Genomic DNA, 21,368 nt, shown 5'->3' on the forward strand with positions numbered 1-21,368 from the left:
TGGAAAGTGCTTTGATTAACTGTGTTGTTGTATGTGCCTTGGAAGCATACTTAGATTAAGTTTGCTCTTGCATAAAGAAACTTTTTAATCTTGCCACTACATTATAAATAGAAGGAAGGAAGGTTGGAAATGAAAAACTTATTGTGGCATCTAGAAATCAGTCACCTCCGAATTGGAACAAGCTAAATAACTTGCAGAACCCAAATAGATTTGCCCCCAGTTTCTTTAACAAAAGCTGGAAAAAATTGTATGTTTGCCTGTGCTTCAGTCAAATTGTAGCACTGTTACAGAAACAGCCATTTGGTGAGGTGGGATAGAGCTGGAAGGAAGGGAATGGAGATTGGAGGGACAGCATTGTTCAGAACAAATGATTGTTCATTGCTGTTTTTAATCTCTAAAATTGTGGTTATCATGAAGGTTTACTGTGAACAGTCAAAGCCTACTGTAAACTTGCAATGTTGATTTTAAAAATAGGGCAGAGATTTTTCTCCAGCTGTGGTGTTCTTAGTTTGTTGGACAGATAACAGGAAAAGAAAGCTGTCTCTTGACCCATGTTCACTTTCTGGCTGCTGGAATGAATTTGGAACTAAATCCTGGTTTTCCACTGAGCATGCCCTTCTCTAGCAGTGTCAGGGCTTGGGTGGGGTTACTCTTGTTCAATACAGCTTTTCAGAAAGACTGTTGGATTCTCATCAGTTTACAGATTTTTTCAGCACTGGGGAACAGCACAAAACTAACTTGATAAACAGATTATATATGTGCATATGTACTCTAGCAAAGAGAAATTTCTTGATTTGAATTAAGTTGTTTTTTGAGGTTTTATTTTATTTTATTTTTTTGCCTTGATATATCAGAGTATTTTGAGATTGAAAATACAGAAGTTACAGATACCTGGTATCTCTGGGTTTGGTATAGATAACACTGGGAGAGCTGCAGGATGTATGTTTGCTTAAATGTAGTCTCAAAGAAATTTCTATGTGGGCATTGCAACTTGGCTACGTGTAGCACTTGAAAGGTGTTTATGTTCCGATTTTGTTGAAACTTTTGGGGCTTTTTTATGATGAGCTGTACACGTATGGGTGCTGTTACACAGAGGATGCAGTTCTCAATGCATTTCCTTTAGTTTGGGTAACAGCACTTTCTAATATTATGTTCTATGTTTTTAGGCTGCTACCTGTATAAGCAAACAAATGTTAACGAAATAGTGTTCAAGTTTGTTGAAAACAAACATGTTTGTTTTCCTGTCTAGTAGTACTGTCTTTCCTTTCTGGAGAGTTGTATCCCTTCAACTGAATTATCCTCTAGAACTCATCCTTTGAAGTTGTATATGGATTGCAATAAGCAAGTTATTCACAGGACAAAATAGAGATGGCCTGCAGCAGGTGTCTTATGAAGAGCTGGGAGCACTTGAGTGACAGGGGAGAGATATGCGATGTTGTGCTACTTTAAGGGGAAAAAGATTATGAAAAATAGTCATGTTCCTGGATTCTATTTTGGCTTTGCAAATTGTTGAGGTAACTTCCCTAGAGTTGCTTTACAGAAATTTGTCAGCATAATAGTTTCATTGTGAAAATATTCTACCTAGAATGCAGATGCTAACTTTGCAATTTTAGACAGAAATAGCTTTCTCTGTGTCATTTCATTTGCTATCTAAGTCCTTGATGTTATTTTATTTTTGTCTTCACAGTGATCTTCAGAATTACTCTAGTACTTGTCCTATATCATTGTGTCAGAAGCATCTTTTGAATTCGCACTTTCTTATGTAGGGACTTGTCAGTGTTTTTTTTCTGGTGAGTCCTGTGTATTCTGTGTATTGCAAGAAATGATGACACATTTGCAGTAACTTTCTAGCACTACAAAAATTAGTTCTAGAGACTTGATGATATTTCAATATTTATATAAGGACAAAAATGTTTTCCTAGTGATGCAGGTAGGCCACTGTATTTGGGGGGGAAACACTGTATGCTTGCAAATATTCAGCTGTACGATGGCATGGATGCAAACATGAAGGCTAACAAAATACCTGTTATTTTGAATACTGACTTTACTATCTAGGTAGAAGGATGCTTAGGATTATAATTGTCGTTAACTCTGGGGCTGCTAGCCACCATGATGTGCCTGGAATTCTCTGGAAACTGGAATTGCTAGACATAGGATCCTTTGGGAAGACACCATTTTGTGCCATTTCTACTCTTGAAGATAAGCTTAGACACTATGTGAATATGTGTATATGCTTAGATATACGCATGTAACTTTAAGTTGTATTGTCATGGAGTAGTAATTCACTGTCTGGCTCTGAAGTTGTGTATATTAAATTGTTATGTTAATACATGTATGAAAACGTTCAATTACCTGTCATAACTTGGGAATTACACTAGAGATCGGAATAGTGTTGCTGTTTAAAGGCTGACCTTAGAAATGTGCTACTGATTTTTAGAACTATTATGGCACCATCTGCTGACCAATGTACAGACTGGCAATGACAGTTTGCTCACCTAGTTCCCTCCTTGTGGCAGCACGCCACCAAAAGTTACGGCAGTCATAAAGCAAGCAGAAGGAGCAGCAGAAGCACTTTAATGGTTAATCATAACATTTTTATATCCCCTTGTCCCCCACCCCCAGAGTCTCATTGGTGAGGGTTTTTTGGCATGTAGCTCCTTTGTTCTTCTTATTGATCATCATGTGTCCATTCACATGACCTTCACGCTTACTGAAGAGTTGGTTTTTCCCATCCTGTTTCTTCGTTCCTTTCCTCCTGTTTTTCAACCACAGGTGCACAAAATAGTTAGCTCAAAGATATGGCTCTAATCCATCAAGATGGTCAAGGCCGCCCGCGGCCCAACAGATTCCCACACGTCCTTGCAAAGGAGCTTCTAGTATTGGAGGCAGCAGGGGCAGGAGCATAAAGAGAAATGGTGAATTTTTTTTTGTTGTTGGCTTATGTTTGGGACAAATATTTTTAGCGGGAGATATTATTACAATGGCAAAAGTCTGAATCATGACATAGCTTTAGTTGTCTAGTCGCCTGGATTATTGCATAAGGCTTTTCCATGAAGTATGAAGCTTTGAAATAAGTAATTTTGGTTCTTTTTTTTTTCCTATATGTGGCATAGGATTGTTCTTGGTATTCTGTTTATCAATCTGTTACCTTCTAAGTCTACAAAGAAGAATTGTGACAGCGTTAAGATCACTTCAGGCCCCAGCTCTGGTGGTGTTGTCAGTGTGGGAAGCTGATGGACTCTGACAGGCTTCTGCCCTGTGGCTGCTGGTGAGACAAAAAAACAGAATCTGCAGTCTGACTCTTCATCCTCTGTGGTTAACCTTGATTTTTGTGCATAGTGATCATCAGAGAAGGAGCAAACCAAAGCAGTCCTTCTTGTCACATTCAGAGTGGAAATACTTAGGTTTGAGTTCAATTTCTGGAGGTTATCTTAATTGTCTGAAAATAGGTGATTACATTTCACACACAGAAAACGTTGTCCTGTGGGTTCTCTGCTGTCACTTTTTAAAACATGTTCAGTAGTTTGCTCAGCTGTTGATCTTTGACTTTAATTTCATTTTTTCAAGAATCTGCTTAAAAATAAACTTAATTTGGAATGTTAGACCCAACAGTCCAAGTATGTCTGTTTGTATGCATATACAGTCCTGTGTATGTATAAATATAGAGAAGGATGCAAGTTCCTATGGGAGAACTGGGGTTTTTTTGAGATGATGTTTGACTGCAGATCAGTGTTTTGTTAGAAGCCATACAATGCCAATGTTGCGGATTGATGTAACTAAGCCAATTTTAGGCATGTTTTTGCTTCCTTAAGGATCTCAAAGTTAAAAACTCTATTCTTTAGTTGTTGATTTATTCTTTTTTGTTCAGAGAGCTCCATGTTTTTGCAATTGTAGTAATCTACCTGAATAATGACTAAAATGTGAAATTTGATTTACTTTTTGCTTTGTCTGCTAATAGAGTGTGTGCAGGTTAAACTGCACAACGATGCAGCGGAATGGTGTGCTGCACAGATCAGGTGTCATCAGGAGTTTTCTTTTTTACATACTAATGATAAAGTACAAGTTTTAAAACTTAACAAAAATTTAAAAGAAAGTTTTTTTCAGTTACTACATTTAGCCTGATTTGGGGTATAAATTATTGTGCTCTACAGAAAATAACTGACTTACGCTTTTGAAAAATCTTCTAGGGGCAGTACGACATTCCTGAGTTATTAGTTAGTGGTTAAACCAGACCCTTTTGTACTCTGTAATATTTGAATGACTGTTCCAACTAAGATTTTACTTCTTTATGGCTTCTATGTCAACAAATTTTGTGTGCTGAAACAAATAAGCATATCACTTGTAAATGGCCTGTCCTAACCAACAGTGAAATGCAGAGTAGTCTTCTGGGCAGACCTGCTGGAGAGTAGCTCTGCGGAGAAGGACCTGGGTGTGCTGGTGAAAGACAGGTTGACCATGAGCCAGCAGTGTGCCCTGGCTGCCAAGAAGGCCGGTGAGATCCTGGGGTGCATCAAGAAGAGTGTGGCCAGCAGGACGAGGGAGGTTCTCCTTCCCCTCTACACTGCCCTGGTGAGGCCCCATCTGGAGTACTCTGTCCAGTTCTGGGCTCCCCACTTCAAGAAAGACAGGGAAAGACTGGAGAGAGTCCAGTGGATGGCTATGAGGACGATGAAGGGACTGGAGCATCTCTCCTACGAGGGGAGGCTGAGGGAGCTGGGCTTGTTTAGCCTGAAGAAGAGAAGGCTGAGGGAATCTTATAAATGTTTATAAATATCTTAAGGGTGGGTGTCAGGAGGATGGGGCCAAACTCTTTTCAGTGGTGCCCAGTGACACCACAAGGGGCAATGGCACAAACTGAAGCATAGGAAGTTCCGTCTGAACATGAGGAAGAACTTCTTCCCTCTGAGGGTGACGGAGCACTGGAGCAGGCTGCCCAGGGAGGCTGTGGAGTCTCCTTCTCTGGAGATATTCAAGACCTGCCTGGACAAGATCCTGTGCAGCCTGCTGTAGGTGACCCTGCTTTGGCAGGGGGGTTGGACTAGATGACCCACAGAGGTCCCTTCCAACCCCTAACATCCTGTGATTCTGTACTTCAAATCAGTAACACAATAAGAAATAAAACACTTTCTTTAAAACAAAATAAAAAACTGTCCAAATAAACGGTTGAAGTACACATGACATTGTTTCAGGTTTTTGTGTATATTTTTCAGATGTTCAAATTTTTTTGACTCTCTTCTTGTTCTTTTATGTGTACCCTATGTGAGCTTTAATATTTGGAAGTGCAAGTGTGCAATTAGTTAATTTTTAGGAAGTTACTGATCTTTAAAAGGTTTATTAATAACTGTGGCGATCAAGAAAATTGCATGACTTGCGCAGACACCAGTGTTGGCTTTTAGTGTACCAAGTTGTAATTTATTTCAATAGAAGTAGGATGAATTTTTTTGCCTCTATGATATGATGATTTCTGTGTGAATCCTAGTAGACTGGTGGAGATTATCAAAGCAGTTTTGATTTTGGAGTTTGCTATGAATTTCAGTGACAAACTGAAAAAGAAAAAACCCTTTTACAACTGCCTTTTCCTACATTAATATACTCAGAAAATGAGTAAAGTAAGTTCCGGAAATACATGGAAAAAGGATTTGGATTTATTTATCTGTGCTGAAGAATAAGAAATACCATAACAGAAACAGTGAACCTAAGATGCATCTTTTCTCCTGCAGTGAAAAGAAGCTTTCTATGGTTTTAGATTGATGTTGTCTGTAACTTTTCAGGATATTCAGTTGTGATTTGAGTTGTTTGTTTTTTTTATAAACTTCCTGTTATACTCTGTCTTCTGTTTCTGATTTACCTATGGCAGCAGGAATCCATCTAGTCAGACAACTACATTTCAAGGAAAGAACATAGTATTCTGCCGTGCTTTCAGATGTGAACTGTGGCCAGCATTAGTTTCTCTGCAGCAGAATAAAAAGGGAGAGGAAGGGATGAATGAAGAGGGGAGAGAATAGCTGTTGTCTTCAGTTGCTTGCTGGCCAGCACCTTTGCTTGGGGAAGTTGGTAGAGTTCTGATTAGGGCAAAACATCTGCTCCCCAGAAGTGGGACCTGTTTTAACAAACTTAATTCCTCTTCAGAAATTGTGAGGTTGTTTCCAATACTTTTTGCCCTACTGCTCCCACCTTGCTCCTTGCTGTTTGGGTAGACATTCAGTCTGCATAAACCAGGTTTTCAGGAGGATTACAAAAGATACAGATGTTATCACTAGTAGTTTAATGTGCGTGGGTTTAATGTCAATTGCAAAATCTGCCAAGATTTTTTTTTTTTTCCCAGTTTACTCAGACCTGGGTAGTCCTTCCAAGGAACCCTAAGGTTCCTTCTCTGCTGTCCGCTCTTGCTGCAAGATTCTTACTCTTACTCTCCTTTCAAAAGAAAATATGGATTTAATGTTACCTTGCAATATGAAAGGGGTGAGATAAGCAGAACCCTATCCTGCTGCAGCTGTTAAAGAGCTTAAGAAAATTAAAGGGGAATAATACTTTGTGTGCTTACGCTACATAGTAAGAGCAGATCGGTGTTTACAGTGTTTACTTGGATTCAAGAGGGAAGGAGAAGATGCAGTTAAAGTTTAGAACTGTAGATGTTCATCCTAATTTGGTATATTTCTTCCTGATCTCACTTTTGAGACAATGCTGTCTGCTTCTTATTACCATTTTCTTTCTGACACATGGTTGGCTGTTAAGACAGAGCTGGATGGGATGTTGCAAGGTCTTCCCTCTCAGATCAGGAAAAAAGACATTTCCAGATGATCTGCTTGACTGTAGTGAAAGTAACATCAGACTTTATCACCTGCAACAGTAGACTCTGACTGCAGAACCCCTGTGTTTTGTCCTCCACTACCTCTGTTTTTTCTGTGAGCTACAGAAGTGGAGGATCTGACAGCGCATTGAAGTAGTGAGTACAGGAAGGGCAGGTAGACCGGATTTTCTGTTTCTCCAGGGGTGCCTATTTCTTGTGCCAAAATGAAACTCTAGAAAAAAGAAATGCAGCAAGCTCGTGTGCTGGAGAAGGTAGATATTTTGGGAAGACTATCCCTCACACTCAGTGAGGGTCAGTGCCCTTGTTCAGTAAATTCATCAATCTCTGTCAACTCTTTCAGAGAGTGCTGCGAGTATAATGAAATCTACAGGCTTATAAAGAGATGCATTTTGTTTTGTAGGCTTTTCCTCTCTCATTTTTTTCACCTGGAAAAGCACTAAAGTTACAAGTTTGTGGGAAATTGAGCTCATGAAAGAAATCACCTCCTGCTGCGGGCATCAAATGAAGGCATTAAATGAACATGGACAGACCTATTCAGACAGGGGCTGTAACAAGTTTCCCTTGCTTCTGCAGTATAAAGCCAAGTTCTCCTTTTAAATGTAATTTTGGTTATGAAAAGCTTGGACACGTGGAGATGTAGAATCTTTCTTGTTTCACACTGAGTGAGTTTGTACCGCCCACTGCTATCCTGTCTAAATTTAATTGGTAGAGATGTGTAACTTGGTATCTGCATTTCCTTTTATCGTTAGAACAACATCATAGGAAAATGTTTACAGGGTGATTTATTTTTCTCAGTTTTATGGAATTTTCTGGAGATACCTCCTATCTGACTGTATAAGCAAAATATGATCTTAATTTCAAGAATGGTATAGAATTAATTTTTATTAGTGTGTACATGTATTCCATGCATTTCTGCATTTTTTCAAATGTAAAAATAGCATGCATGATATACAGTGATTTTCCTTTTCCTGTAGCTTCTTTGAAGATTTGTTTATCAAGTTCTCTAGAATTTTTTAGCTACTCTAGGAGAAGAAATTGGCTCTTTCTTAGAGATGCGTGAGAAAAAAGTCACCACTATCTCTGTTAATGATGAAACCTCCATTGTGAGTTTGTTAAGCAGCACGGATTGCTATTCTCTGATCAGCAGAAGTTTGTGGATTTTTCTCTCTGGGAAAGTTGACTTTGGTTTTCTGTAACTTGTCCAGATATGTATTACCTCTGAGATAAATAATATTTACATAAATATTAATACTCTATCAGAACAAATTTGAAGGGTTTTATAAAAAGTGAAGGAAATGGCTACATAACTAATATTTAAGCTTGACATGTATTCAGAAGTCTTTGGTATAGTAATAAAGATATTAGCTTTTCTTTTAATTGTCCCATTGGTGAATGTTTTGGTTTAGATTGTTCATTACTTTAAACTTTGCTAAGAAACACCCACAACACGTAGTTACTTTTTGGTCTCAAAATGCTTGCTTAATATGAATCTGTAGATAGTTCAAGCCTCCTGTGTCTAAGCTTTTTACTAAGATAACTGTGAAGTTTGTTTCCTTTGTCTCAATATTGTCTATATATTTTGTGAGAAGGGCTTCTCTCTTGTATATTTGGGCATTTATTAATCTATTAGTTTCCTTATTTCACACACACACACACCCCCCATTCTTTTTCTCCCTGGGAATGGCTTAGTTTAACTTTATTTCTGACTACTTATGAATGTGCTTTGGAAACCTAGAGGCAACATGTTGCTGCTGCCCTGTGATCTAAACTAGTTTCTAGTTAGCCTGAAGTGCAGTGTAAAGTGTTATGCTAGTTAACTGCATCAAGCCTCAACAAGATTACCTTCTCCTTGACTCTTTTTTGGGGCCGGAGTGTTAAGTTCAGCAGGAGTCCTGATCTAATAGCCTCCTGACTCTAATGGCAGGCATTGATGGCAATAATTTTTAATGGAGAGAGCCCAAGATTTAAAAGTTGTAAATGGGATTGTAACTAACCTGCTAACCTTCAGGGCAGACAAGCAGACCATCAGTTTAAAACTAATTGTTTGAAGAAGGTTATAAATAAATATCAGTGACTTCTAGTGGGATCAAACCATTTTCAACTTTGTTTGTTGGACGCTGGTGTGCTTATTTTTGTTGGCTCACTTCAACATCTTCAAAGTAATGCAGCAAAATCCAGTACCACACATCTAACAAAATTTGTTTATTCTAGTTTGTATTTTTCAAGAAATAGCAAATAATGTTAAGATTAAAGATTACTATTGCATATCCTGTTGTTACAGTGTTATGATTTGTCTTTAATTTCACTGAAGGAACAGCAGTCAGAAGTGGTGAGAGTATAAAAGTTATGTATAATTTCATGTTGATCAGTATGAACTCATGTTTAAGAACCTGATCTTTTTTAAAAAAAAAAGTACGCTTCCTAGTCTTACTAGTCATTTCAACAGTATCACTCACATACAATTTCTAATTTTTTAAACTCAGTATGATGCTCACCATGCTTTTTTCCTGTTCTTTGGTAAGCTTGCTCTTTCATTTTCCTCTGTCCCCACCACTGGTTCACAATGGACTGAGATAAGGGAATTGTGAAAATACACCCTTAACTTTAAATGCAACAGAATTGACTGTAAAATAAAACTGAAATATTAAAGCTGTGAATTCCCATCTCAAATCAATGTCTGCTTCTGGTATTGTCAACTGTAAGCCTATTGGTTGTTACTTTGCTGAAAAGGTATGGATAATAAGGAGGATGGAAGAGTTACATAAGGTCTTAAGAGTATGAATATTTTAACTGAGTCTCTTTGAATGGCTTTTCTTAATATCATAAGGAGTAACTAGAAGCATGCAAAAAGACCTTCTGTGTAAGACTCGTGTTATGTTGATAAGTGTCATGGAATAGTAGGGGGTTGCGTTTACCGGTCTTTACTAGAGAAGGCAGATGCTTTTCTAAAATTTGAACTTCTGGGTCAACCAAGGAGCCATGTAGAAAGAGAACTGAAGTTACTCATGAAATAATCTTGTCCAATAACAATAGGAATAGCTTACAATAAAACAAATGCATTTCAGTGAGCACACTTGCGTTTTTCTTGAGAAGGAAACTATTGGTAGATCTGTTTCTCTAGAGTAGTATATTTGAAAATCTTCATTGGCAGAGCACTAAGTGTTAGCTTACTGGTTCTACTTGTGAACGGAGAATTTGAAGCATTTCTTTAACCCCAGTAACTTTAACTTAGAAACCCTTATAGATTGTTACTACAAATTGTTGCAAATAATGTAAGAGTCAGTAAAAATAATGATGCTATGTAACAAAACTATTTTTATTGTTGCCTTTTTTAGTGTAAGTTGTGACAATGACAACTGAAGTTGGTTCAGAGACTGAAGTAAAGAAAGATTCTGAGCAGCTGGGACCAGACAAAGCCAAGGACAAGCCTGAAGAAGCATCAGAAAATCCAGAAAATCAGAAGTCCAGTGAAGCATCCTTGGAAGAAGCTCAAGATTCTTCCTCTGTCCCAGCACCAGCTAGCCAAAGTAGTCCAAGCAGCCAGAAGAAGGAAAAAGCCTCACCTGAAAGCAAGGGTATTTCTCGTTTTCTTCCCCCCTGGCTTAAGAAACAAAAATCGTACACCTTGGCAGAGCCCAAAGATGAGACCAAGAAAAGGATCGCAGGGGAACAACAAGCAGTTAAAGAAGGTGAATGCCAGACAGCAGAGGGTGCGGCTCAGCCAAAAAGCTTAGAAGAAGCAGCAGCTGAACATCAGCTTAATGCTAAAGCAGAGGACAAAGAAGAAAAACACTCTGTTAGTAGTGCTGAAACGCAGGTACGTGTGGGAAGGCTAATGGATGCTTTGGAGTATTTTTGATGAGACCTGATTCCTGATTTATGTAATTCATATAAGGCTCTGTTAGGATCATATCAGGGAAAAAATGACAGCTAGTGTTTGGACTTCTGCATGGTTGAGTTGATGTAGTTATGAGTAGCATAGCTGTTTTTAAAGGTTCCTGTTCTGTGGCAGAGCATTTTTATTCCAGTTGTTCTAGATGTCGAATTATAGTATAACCTCACACTTTGGCGTAGTTCAAAGGAACATTGAACTGTATCATTGTGGTAGAAATGAGCAGGGATAAGAGAAGCTTCTTAAGTCGGCTTTGTCTCTGAAGCTGTTGGATTGCACAAATACCTCCTTAGTGACTTAACCACAAGAAATAACAAATAGATTATCTCTGAGTCCTTATGATCTCATTTTTTGTTATCCTTTACCTCAGAAAGGTGCTTGTGGTTATTGTCCTTGTTGACTCATTCTGGGAGGTTGGTGTTGAGTTCCAAGGCAAATGCCACCTTCTGCAGTGCTCCAGAGTCTTGCTTTTTGAAAAGTTGCTTGTCAGTTCTTAACATGCAAACCTCATATTCTAGGGTGGCAAAGATGTTTAAGGGCATAGAGAATCTTTCGTGTGAGGAGGGGCTGAGAGAACTGGTACTCTTCAGCCTGGAGAAGAGAAGGATCAGGGGAATCTTATCGATGTATATAAGTACCTAAAGGGAGGGAGTGAAGAGGAACCAGACTTTTCTCAGTGGTATGCAGTTAAACGGCAAAAGGCAGTGGGCACAACTTCAAAACATGAAATTCCATCTCAAATCACAAAAAATCTTTTTTATTGTGATGGTGAGTCAAACACTGAAGCAGGTTGGCCAGAGAGATTGTGGACCCTCCATCTGTGAAGATATTCAAAACCCCAGTGGATAGAGCAGTTTGCCCAGGACTGTATGTGGCCCTAGGGGCACTGGACTAGATGGTCTCAAGCTGTCCTTTCCAACCTCAGCCATTCTATGATTCTATATAACTTGATTTTCATAAACACTGGTTTTAGTTTTGTGTAATTCCCGGAGCTTCTTGTTAAATTTTGTTTCTGTTACGAAAAAAATAAACATTAAAACATTAAAAAAAAAAAAATTCATTTCAAGGAAAGGGGGAGGGGGGAAAGGCACTGTCTGTGGTTTGAGGGCCAAGAATATCTGGTCTGCAAAGGAAGACTTTAATGCTTACACTGGTTATTGTGCTTCCAGCATGTTCATAACTTTAATGAAAGCTTAATGTCTTATTTATTTGTAGCTTATAAAAGAAATGAACAAGTTAAAAATATCCACCTTCCTGAGTTTCAGTCATTGTTTAACTGTATTTATACAGCCTGCCAAAGAAGATCGTAAAGAAATGGAAGTAGAGAAAGTTGCAGAGGAAAAGGGAGAAAAACAAGAAGAAAAAAGGGAGACAAAAGAAGTACAGACAGCTGAAATTAAAACAGAAAGCATTCCTCAGAAGTCTCCCAAGAAAACTAAAACCATGCAATGTAAAGTGATGCTTCTGGATGGCACGGAATACAGCTGTGACCTAGAGGTAAGGCATCAAGTCTCTGTGTAGAGCTCTTTTTTCCTATAGAGAAAAAGAAAATTTGCTTTTATTGCACTCGAAAGTTTAACAAATACATTTTTGTGTACCTGGTGAGCTCATTAGTGTTACATTCACATTACTGTTATTAGAGGACAGTTAACATTTCATTTTAAAACTCTGTCTTTAGGACCTTATCAATTTATCCTTAAAAATGCACTGAAAGGTACACTAGCAAAGAAAATAAAATGCAGTATACAAATCCTTTCAGTGGTGATTGCTTGACAGCTCAAACTTGATTTTTTTTTTTTTTGCAAAAGATTAAGGTTTACCTGAAGGTAATGTAAAATGTACTAATAAAGTTCTCTTGAGTTCATTAATTTTTTTTGAAGTTATGTCAGCTGGAGAACTAAAGCTTAAAAAAAGTTTGCTTTAAAGACAAACTGTGTTACAGATATAAAATACGTATTTGTATTTAAAGTTATGTTCTAGTTCCAAATTTTCATGGCTGCATGGATTGCTTGTTTATAACTGTAAATCACTGGGTTAGATATTGTGTATGTTTGTCTGTTAAACCTGACTGAAGATCATTAACAGAAATAGGGATTGTGAGCTAAATGGAAAATAGCTTCCAGGTTTTTGGCTTTAATATCTTTTGAATATGTATGTATACATAAATATATATATACACATTCTTTCAGTCTGACCATAGTGTCCAAGTTCTAAGTCAAATAGTAGTTTAATATTTTATATCAGGAATAAATTACAAAAAATGTAATTACATGAAAGGAAGAAAAAAGTTTCATTCCAAATCCTGTTTCAGTGAAATAACCTTTGGTTTGATTTATTATGAGAATTTTTATGAGTAAGGTACTACGTAGATCTTATCAGCAGATTACTTCAGGCGAGTACTGTCTCCCAAGAGATGCCAGTCACTTCAGTACAAAACTGAAAGATGCTGTTCTCTATTAGAAAGTTCAGTTATAATCACTTTTGCCAGTAGAGGATGCAACACCGACTATTATAAACTGCATGACTTCTTCAGGCACACTTTCTGAAGGGTTGGGAATTGTTTTAACTAGAAACTCCCTTTTCATGCTGGATTGATGGATACCCAGGAAATAAGCTCATTTATTTAGTACTGGGATATGGTGCCCCCTTGGAAAGATGACACTGTTACTTGTAGGACAGTTTATATTTGGAAACCATACTTCCATGCAGTCAGTTTAAGACATTAAAATTTGCTTAATTCTAATTTGTTATTTCAGTAAACTTTGTAAACACTTGAAAACCATGTTTGTAATACCTGAAGACTTTAGCTTTGTATCTCAAAGGTTGTGTAGGTGGTATTTCCCAAAGTTCTTCCAGCTAATAATACCAAAGGCAGATTCTAATAATGAGGCCTGGTTCCCTTGCACAACTGCATGCCAGTAATAAAAACCCCCTCTGCTCTTCAGCAGTTGCTTTTGCAGACAGGAACTCTAAGCTGTTCTCTTCTGGGGAGAAATCCGGTGAATTAAACAGCTGGTGAAGTCTGGCTTTCTGATACTTCACTGCGACTTGTTGCTTCCAGTCATAGTCATTTCTCTTTTAAATTTGTCTTGTAGTCATGAGTTGGCTGTAAGGTGATGAGAAGTTTCTATGGCCATGTAAGCTGCTAGTTTAGAACATCATAGTTTTCATTTATGGGTTCAGTAAGCTAAAGATGTGACCCAAGCAACAAGATATGATTCAGCACGTTCTTCAAAACAGTACCTAATGCAACACCTGCAGCAAGAAAACTTTTAAGTGAGTATTAGAACCACAATGCATTGGTAGTTATGTGGAGAATTAGTATTTGTTATAGAAGTGTCCTGGGTTTGGCCAGGACAGGGTTAATTTTCACCGGAATCCAGGAAGGGAATCCAGGAAGGGGCACAGCCGGTGGGCTGACCCCACCTGGCCAAACAGAGCCCGGTATTCCATACCATGTGCGGTCACATTGGGTTCCGGTGAGGGGGGCGGCGCGGCGGGAACTCACTCACGGCTCGGGAGCGGTGCCGGTCCTGTCCGGGAGAACGGCTCTGTGGGTCGTGCAGTTTGTGTTGTGTTTTCTCCTTATCTGTACCGTTGTTGTTCCTGTTTCCCTCTGTTTGCTGTTCTGTTAAATTGCCCTTATCCCGACCCACCAGTTTCTGCCTGTTTCTTTCCATTCTTCTCCCCACCCCAGCGGGGGGAGGGGCGGCCGCGTGGCGCTTTTGTTGCTGGCAGCAGCCGAAACCAGAACAAGAAGGTGACAGGTTTCCTCACAGAAGTCCTTTACATAAACTCCTTTACGTTTCTGTCTTATGCTGTGCACTAGAGAATCCGTTTGTTTGGAATGGGGGAAAAATAGTTCACAGTCACAGAATGGCCGAGGTTGGTGATTATGTAGTCCAACCCCGCTGCTGAAGAAGGGTCACCTACAGCAGGCTGCACAGGACCTTGTCCAGGAGGGTCTTGAATGTCTCCAGAGAAGCAGACTCTACTACCTCCCTGGGCAGCCTGTTCCAGTGCTCCGTCACCCTCAGAGGGAAGAAGTTCTTCCTCATGTTCAGCTGGAACTTCCTATGCTTCAGTTTGTGCCCATTGCCCCTTGTCCTGTCACTGGGCTCCACTGACAAGAGTCTGGCCTCGTCCTCCTGACACCCACCCTTGAGATATTTATAAGCATTTGTAATATCCCCTCTCAGCCTTCTCTTCTTCAGGCTGAACAAGCCCAGCTCCCTCAGCCTTTCCTCACAGGACAGATGCTCCAGTCCCCTCATCATCCTCGTAGCTCTCCTCTGGACTCTGTCCAGTAGCTCCTCATCTTTCTTGAACTGGGGAGCCCAGAACTGGACACAATACTCCAGATGGGGCCTCACTAGGGCAGAGCAGAGGGGAAGGAGAACCTCCCTCGACCTGCTGGCCACACTCTTCTAATGCATCCCAGGATGCCAGTGGCCTTCTTGGCAACCAGGGCACATTGCTGGTTCATGGTCAACTTGTCATCCACTTGTAGTTGTTCTCGACTACCCTTTTGAACATAGCTGTTACATTTTGCATGATGTTATAACAAACTGATTAGCTGTGGTGCTTAGGCTGAGCATCGGAGTTATGAAGTGTGGTTAAAGTTTGCTCCTTTTCTGAGACCAGACATCTAGATGTATCTTTCAGATTGATGTAAGGATGAAACAGTGGCAATGTTATGGCATTTCCTTCAAAATATTATAATTTTTTCTAATGTAAATTGTTCAATTTTTGACATAGTACGCATAAGTCATGCGGTAGTGCAGGCTTCTGCTTGAAGCCTTTTGTCTTCTCTTGTCCTTTTTTATTTTCCAGTCTGTTAGTCACTCCCTACACTGTTTGATTGTGGATTCCATTAGGCTTCCTAGTAGTTTAATTGCTTATTGTGTACAAGTCCTTTTGGGTACTGTAATATACTGGATGGATTCTGTTCAGCTGTCCTTCAAGATCTTGTGAAACTAAGTTAGAGGAGACTAAAAAATAAAAACCTGTTTTTTAAGACTTTCAGAAGTTGTGACAAAACTTACATCTGATTTCATGCATTAGTACAGCTTTCTTCAAACCTATTATCTAAATAAAATTCTTCCTATCGGCTCAGAAATATATTCATCATTTATCAACATGAAATACTCCTTGGGAATGTTTTGCTGCAGTTCACTGGAATTTCTAAAGTTTGTATTTTAAAGTTAGTAGTAATACAAGCTCTCTGAAGCCTCAAAATGTTAAATAAATCCTATTCTTGGTGTTAAAACCAATTTCAGTGTATGTTTCTTCAAGTACCATATTTCTGCCCTACAGGGCTCTCTGACTGTGTCAAATGTACACCACTTCACCCTAAATGAAGTCAAGTGTAAAAAGCAATAGTGAAGCCTTCATTAATGCTATTTAAGGCTACTTATTTTTATGCCATTTACAAAAGAAAATATTTTATGATAATAAAATAAACTCGAACATGAAAAATGTACTACAGAATAATTGCTTTCCAGAACAAGTTGTGTAGGGTGTGCATGCTTATGATCTAAATTTGCAGCGATTTTGTAACCTAAAAGGTCTTGGAAAGTCCGTTTCTATATTCATATGTATATAGAGAGAAAGAGATATAGAGAAATATATACAGAAATTATATATAAAACAAAAATTGACATAGATGCTGTAGTAACCCCAGAGTTCTCCTTTGATATTTTGATATTTTTTTTTTCACATAAATAGGATGTTTAAATCTGAATGATATCTCTCTATTAATTGACAGTTATATGAATTTGATCTTTCTGGGCTTTTTCCCCCTCCAAAAATGAGACACAAAGGAAGTTGTGGCTCTCTTACCACAGATTTTAAAAGATATCATTTTGCATTTACAACTGAAAAATTCTGTTCTGCAGTATTTTAAGTCTATAATGATTCACTGAAGTTACTAGAAGAGGTATGTTTCCTGATTAATTGTGATAAGTAAGTTTGCTGTAAGAACAGAAGCAAAACTTAATTAAGGAGAGGGACAAAGTGGAATAGAAACAATATGGTTTGTATGGTCATTTGAATCATTCATAGGATATGAGTAGTACTGACTGCACTTCTATAAATTAATTCATGTTCTTAAATGCCTGTCAAACTTTTTATGCTCTGCTACTGTTCCAAAATATTAGAAGTTTCAGAAAGTTGCTTCAACTGATGGGTAACTGAAATTTCATTTTGTGCTCTCTGCAGTGGGTCCTAGTAGATCAGTTTCTGATACTGATCTTTTCTTTAGTCTTCCTTTAATTTTTAGCATTTAGGTAAATGTTGATTTATTTCTGCTTTACAAAGTAACAGTGTGAAATGATAAGATTTGAAAAGCAAATAAACAAAAACTCTGCAGTATAAATACAAAGTGCAAAACCCAGTTTACCTTGGTTGACTTTCTAATAATTTAGCTTTTTCTAATAAATCAGTTTCGAGTAGTTTTCACGGTTGGGACATTCCTGATGCCTCTTCCAGTTTTTAGTCTGCACTATAGACCAACTTAATTATATTTTATTTACTTTCGAGACACTTCTCTCTATATATACCCATTAATAAGGAAGTAAAACTGAAAAGTCACTTACTTTCATTACTGTTATTTTACAGACAGCTTTTGGTAGAATCCTGTCTCTTTCTAATTGCTATCTTACACCTTCATGGGAGCTCAGATTATTGTTGACTCAATACACTATTTCTTGGAGTGTTTTTTGTTTGAATTACAATCACATTCCTTTTTATTTTCTTGTAGGACTGCATCAATTTGTATTCACGTTACTTAAAAGGAATGTGATAGAAAACAAAATGTGACCCAGCATCTTATTCTCCGTTACATGTTGTCATTGTTCATTCTTACTGCATGTGTCTTTATATAGAGACAATAGCTGGGAAAGGACATAAAAGGAGATAAAGCCAAGATGCAGTAGCTTCAGTGTCAGCGTGCAGATCAATGCTGTAGTTATGAAAGGGAATGGGATTCTCAGCAGTAACTAAATACTGAAACTTTTGTGGCCAATTGGTGGCTACAGTACCATACAATGAATTTGTAACAGCTGTGTAATGGTAATGTAAAAGGGCTTGGTATTTGAGTTCAGCTATTGTGTACTTTAGATTTACTGGAATCTTCATAGGTAATCTTCAAGCGGATAGTGATGCCTGGTTTCTTCCCTTTATTTTTTCTTTTCTTTCTCTTTTGGAAAAAATAAATGCACCATTGTTAGTCCTTAAGTTGTTTTAGTCAGAAAAACTTTACTTTTCCAGCTTGATCATCTTATCGGTAAATAGTTCATGGCAAAATCCTGAAGATGTAATCTGGACATTAATGGAAAAAGGGAGGGTCAGGTTAAAGAAAATTTAAGCTAGAGATACAAGTCCCATAGGACTTTATGGAATGCACCCATGAGTGTGGAGTGAGCTGGCTGGTGTTACTGAAAGGTCACTCTTGATTCTTTGAAAGGTTCCAGCAGTCAATGGAAGTTCTTGGGATGTGGAAAGAAGCAAATCTAATTCCTGTTTCCAGGATGGAGGGAATGGGCAATGACAGGCTGATTAGCCTCACCTCAATGTTTGGGAAGGTTATACTGCAAATAATCCTTTCTAAACTTTTTCAGGACAGGCAGGTGTTTGGGAATGGTCAGCCTGGATATACCACAAAGGGGAAACCATATGTTCTACTATGAGGTGACTGGCTTTGGGGATGAGGGGAGAGCTGTGGGTATAATCTCAGCTTTAGCAAGGCTTTTGACACTTTCCCATAACATCATTCTAGACAACCAGATGGGGTATAGGCTAGGTAAGTGGACAGTAAGGTGAACTGGAAGCTGGCTGAACTGCTGAGTCCAAAAGGTTGTGATCAGCAGCACAAAGTTAAGCTGGAGGCTGGTCGCTAATGCTATACTAAAGGCATTGATACAGAGGCAATTAATGACCTGAATGATGGCACAAAGTGGGTCCTCAGAAAATTTGTAGATTATAAAACTAGGAGGAGTGTGTGATACATCAGAGGGTTGTGCTGCCCTTCACAGGGACCTGGACAGGCTGGAGAAAGGGGCAGACAGGAACCTCAAAGTTCCGCAAAGAGCAATAGGAAGTCCTGTACTTGGGGAAGAACAACCTCAGTAGGAATAATGTTGGCAGCAGGTAAAGGGGCAGATGGTCCTTCCCCTCTGCTCAGTACTAGTGAGACACACTTGAAGTGCTGGCTTCAGTTCTCAGCTCCCAACTACGAGAGAGACATGGACATACTAGAGAGTGTCCAGCAAGGGGTGACAACACTGATTAAGGGCTTGGAGCATCTGACAGACGAGGAGGGGCTGACACAGGTGGAGCTGTTCAGAGTGGAGAGGAGGAGGCACAGGGAGGTTTTAGGACTGCGTACAAATACCTGACTGGGGAATGAGTAAAGAAGGTGGAGCCAAACTCTTCTCAGTGGTGCCCAATGATAGAGATGAGCACAAACTGAAATACAGGGAGTTCCACTGAAATGTATGAATGTCAGAGTATATTAATTGAGGGTGATCAAACAAAAGAATAGTTTGCTTAGATAGGTTGTGGAGTCATCACCCTGTGAAATATTCAAAATTGGACTAGACGAGGTCTTGACCAACCTGCTGTGAGCAGGGTTGTAAGATTAGATGACCTATAGAGATCCCTTCCAACTTCAACTAATGTACATAATTATAGCTATATTTCACCATTGCAAGAGCGTAATTCAGGAATTATTCTAAACATGTTAGCTGTGTTAATAATTTAATTTGGATTGCATAGTACACATTACACACATACTCTTGTGAATTAAAAACTGGTGATAGCATGAATGATATTAACGTACAATAATTAATAAAGAAATATAACCAATGGCATAGCTGTAAATCTATGAAGTTGACTATTAATAAACAACCACAGTGCCCGTATGGAAACTGCCCCCAAAAACATTTCACTGATCCTGATTCACACAACCAGCTTAACCTTTTACAAGGAGCTATCTAGTGACTGCTGCGTTAACCTAGTAATCCTTCTCACACCTAGCCTTGCTGAATTGAAGCTCCAGTATGTTGGAGGGTTAGCACCGCTGCTACTACCTGTTGTGGTGTGGCGTATTGTTGAGGTGAAATGGTGATTCAGAATTAGGTGCTTACATGCACCTAAAAATTGTGTTTAAGTATGTGTAGTATCAACACAGTTCAGCTCAGAGGGCAGAGTTAAGCTGTTTCAAGAGTAGCCTTCCCTTAACAGGGTTGTTACAATTTTCCAGAAGGTAAATGTGGCGCTCTTGAGCGGACACACGTAGCCGTAAGGTCCACTCACATCACTTGACCTATTTAATTAAGACTGGCTTTTCAAAATAATTATTTAGCATTTGCGGTACCAAATTTGATTGCTTAAACTTTCTCGGTTTCTTTAACTGTAGTTCTTCAGTACAACCAATGACTATTTAATCCAGCTGAAACAGTTTTGCTCTCCTTCCTTGTTTTTTCTTTGTTACAAAAGATGTCGACAGGAGAGTCCTTGGGACAATATGAGTTTGTGCTGCATTCAGTGTTAGATATTTTTAAAGCCCTATTATCCCACTGAATAGCCTGTCCATTTGTCTGTTTTCCTGTTGTATTTGAATGGAAAACATCGTAGTTTTTCTTTACAAGTGCTAATATATTTTGTATCCGTGAGAAAAGTGAGAGATGAGTTGTTGATGAAGACTGTCTGAGGAAAAGCTATGTTCTCAGCTTAATGATGGGTATCGCTTGCCCTATGTCGTCCTCCTGAGGGGGTGGACAGAAGGGAGGGAAGCTGTATTTTAGATTTTGTTTTCTTTGCCGGGATAAAAAAAAGTCCGAACCTTACCATTTTTATTTCTTTCCTTCGACACAACCAATAGTGCTCACTCATATTGTTTGGGGAAATACACTTGCCAGATTGAAGTTTATGTATTTCATGAGGTCTATGGCCCTCTGATTTCCACACAGCCTTCTCATTTCTGTTATTTTATACGTGTACCGGAGCTCCTTCCCTCTCTATGCACCTGGTAAATCTGGAAGTGGAAGTAATGGGACTCTGAAGAGTGCACATACTGAATGTGGTAAGCAGGAGAGGGTGGAAAATACATTTCCTGCCAACTCCAGGTCCAGTTTACACACAAGACTACTCCCAAGCCTCATTTTTTTGTGGTACTAGAGACTCAGAAGTTGTCTGAATACATTCCACATCCTGTGGAAGATTACTGTTTAAGAGTTGCTTTATATCATCACTTGGAAAGAGTAATGAAGCAAAGAAAGAGAGAAAGAAGTTGACTTTTTTGAATGCTTTAGCTGTTTTAGGGTAAGAGCTCTGGACTTTAATATGAAGACAAAAATATTTTTCAACACACAGGAGAGTTAAATCTGGGGAGAAAATATGGCTTTGTAGGTGATTCATAGGAGTATTTTTTCCCAAGCACCTTCCCATCCCAGCACAATTAGTCAGGTTGACTTTCAAGGGCTGCGATACAATGTGCTGACATGAAAATGTAATATGTCTGTGACAGTGACCAGTAGACAGGGACAGTGACTAAAATGTGGTGTCTTGCACGCTTTTCCATTCTTTGGTGTTTTTGGTAGCTGAGCAACAGTTTGTGAAGATGTTCTGGGATTTGGTTTGATCGTGGGTTTTCACAAATACATT

General features: G+C 38.8%; 1 protein-coding gene across 9 annotated transcripts in view; it reads left to right on the plus strand.

The window, feature by feature from the left end:
* Positions 1-21,368, plus strand: part of EPB41L2 (erythrocyte membrane protein band 4.1 like 2) — a 125,125-nt gene that overhangs the window by 39,437 nt on the left and 64,320 nt on the right. For all 9 annotated transcript variants that reach the window (XR_012763178.1, XM_075414064.1, XM_075414056.1 and 6 more), the window contains exons 4-5: positions 10,147-10,628; positions 11,994-12,200. Coding sequence is in view for 8 of the 9 variants with exons in the window: in XM_075414064.1 (XP_075270179.1) it covers positions 10,161-10,628; positions 11,994-12,200 (675 nt within the window). In the remaining variant the exon portion in view is untranslated. The remainder of the gene's footprint in view (positions 1-10,146; positions 10,629-11,993; positions 12,201-21,368) is intronic.

This window comes from Opisthocomus hoazin, chromosome 2 (assembly GCF_030867145.1).
Source record: "Opisthocomus hoazin isolate bOpiHoa1 chromosome 2, bOpiHoa1.hap1, whole genome shotgun sequence".
NCBI classification, from domain to species: domain Eukaryota; kingdom Metazoa; phylum Chordata; class Aves; order Opisthocomiformes; family Opisthocomidae; genus Opisthocomus; species Opisthocomus hoazin.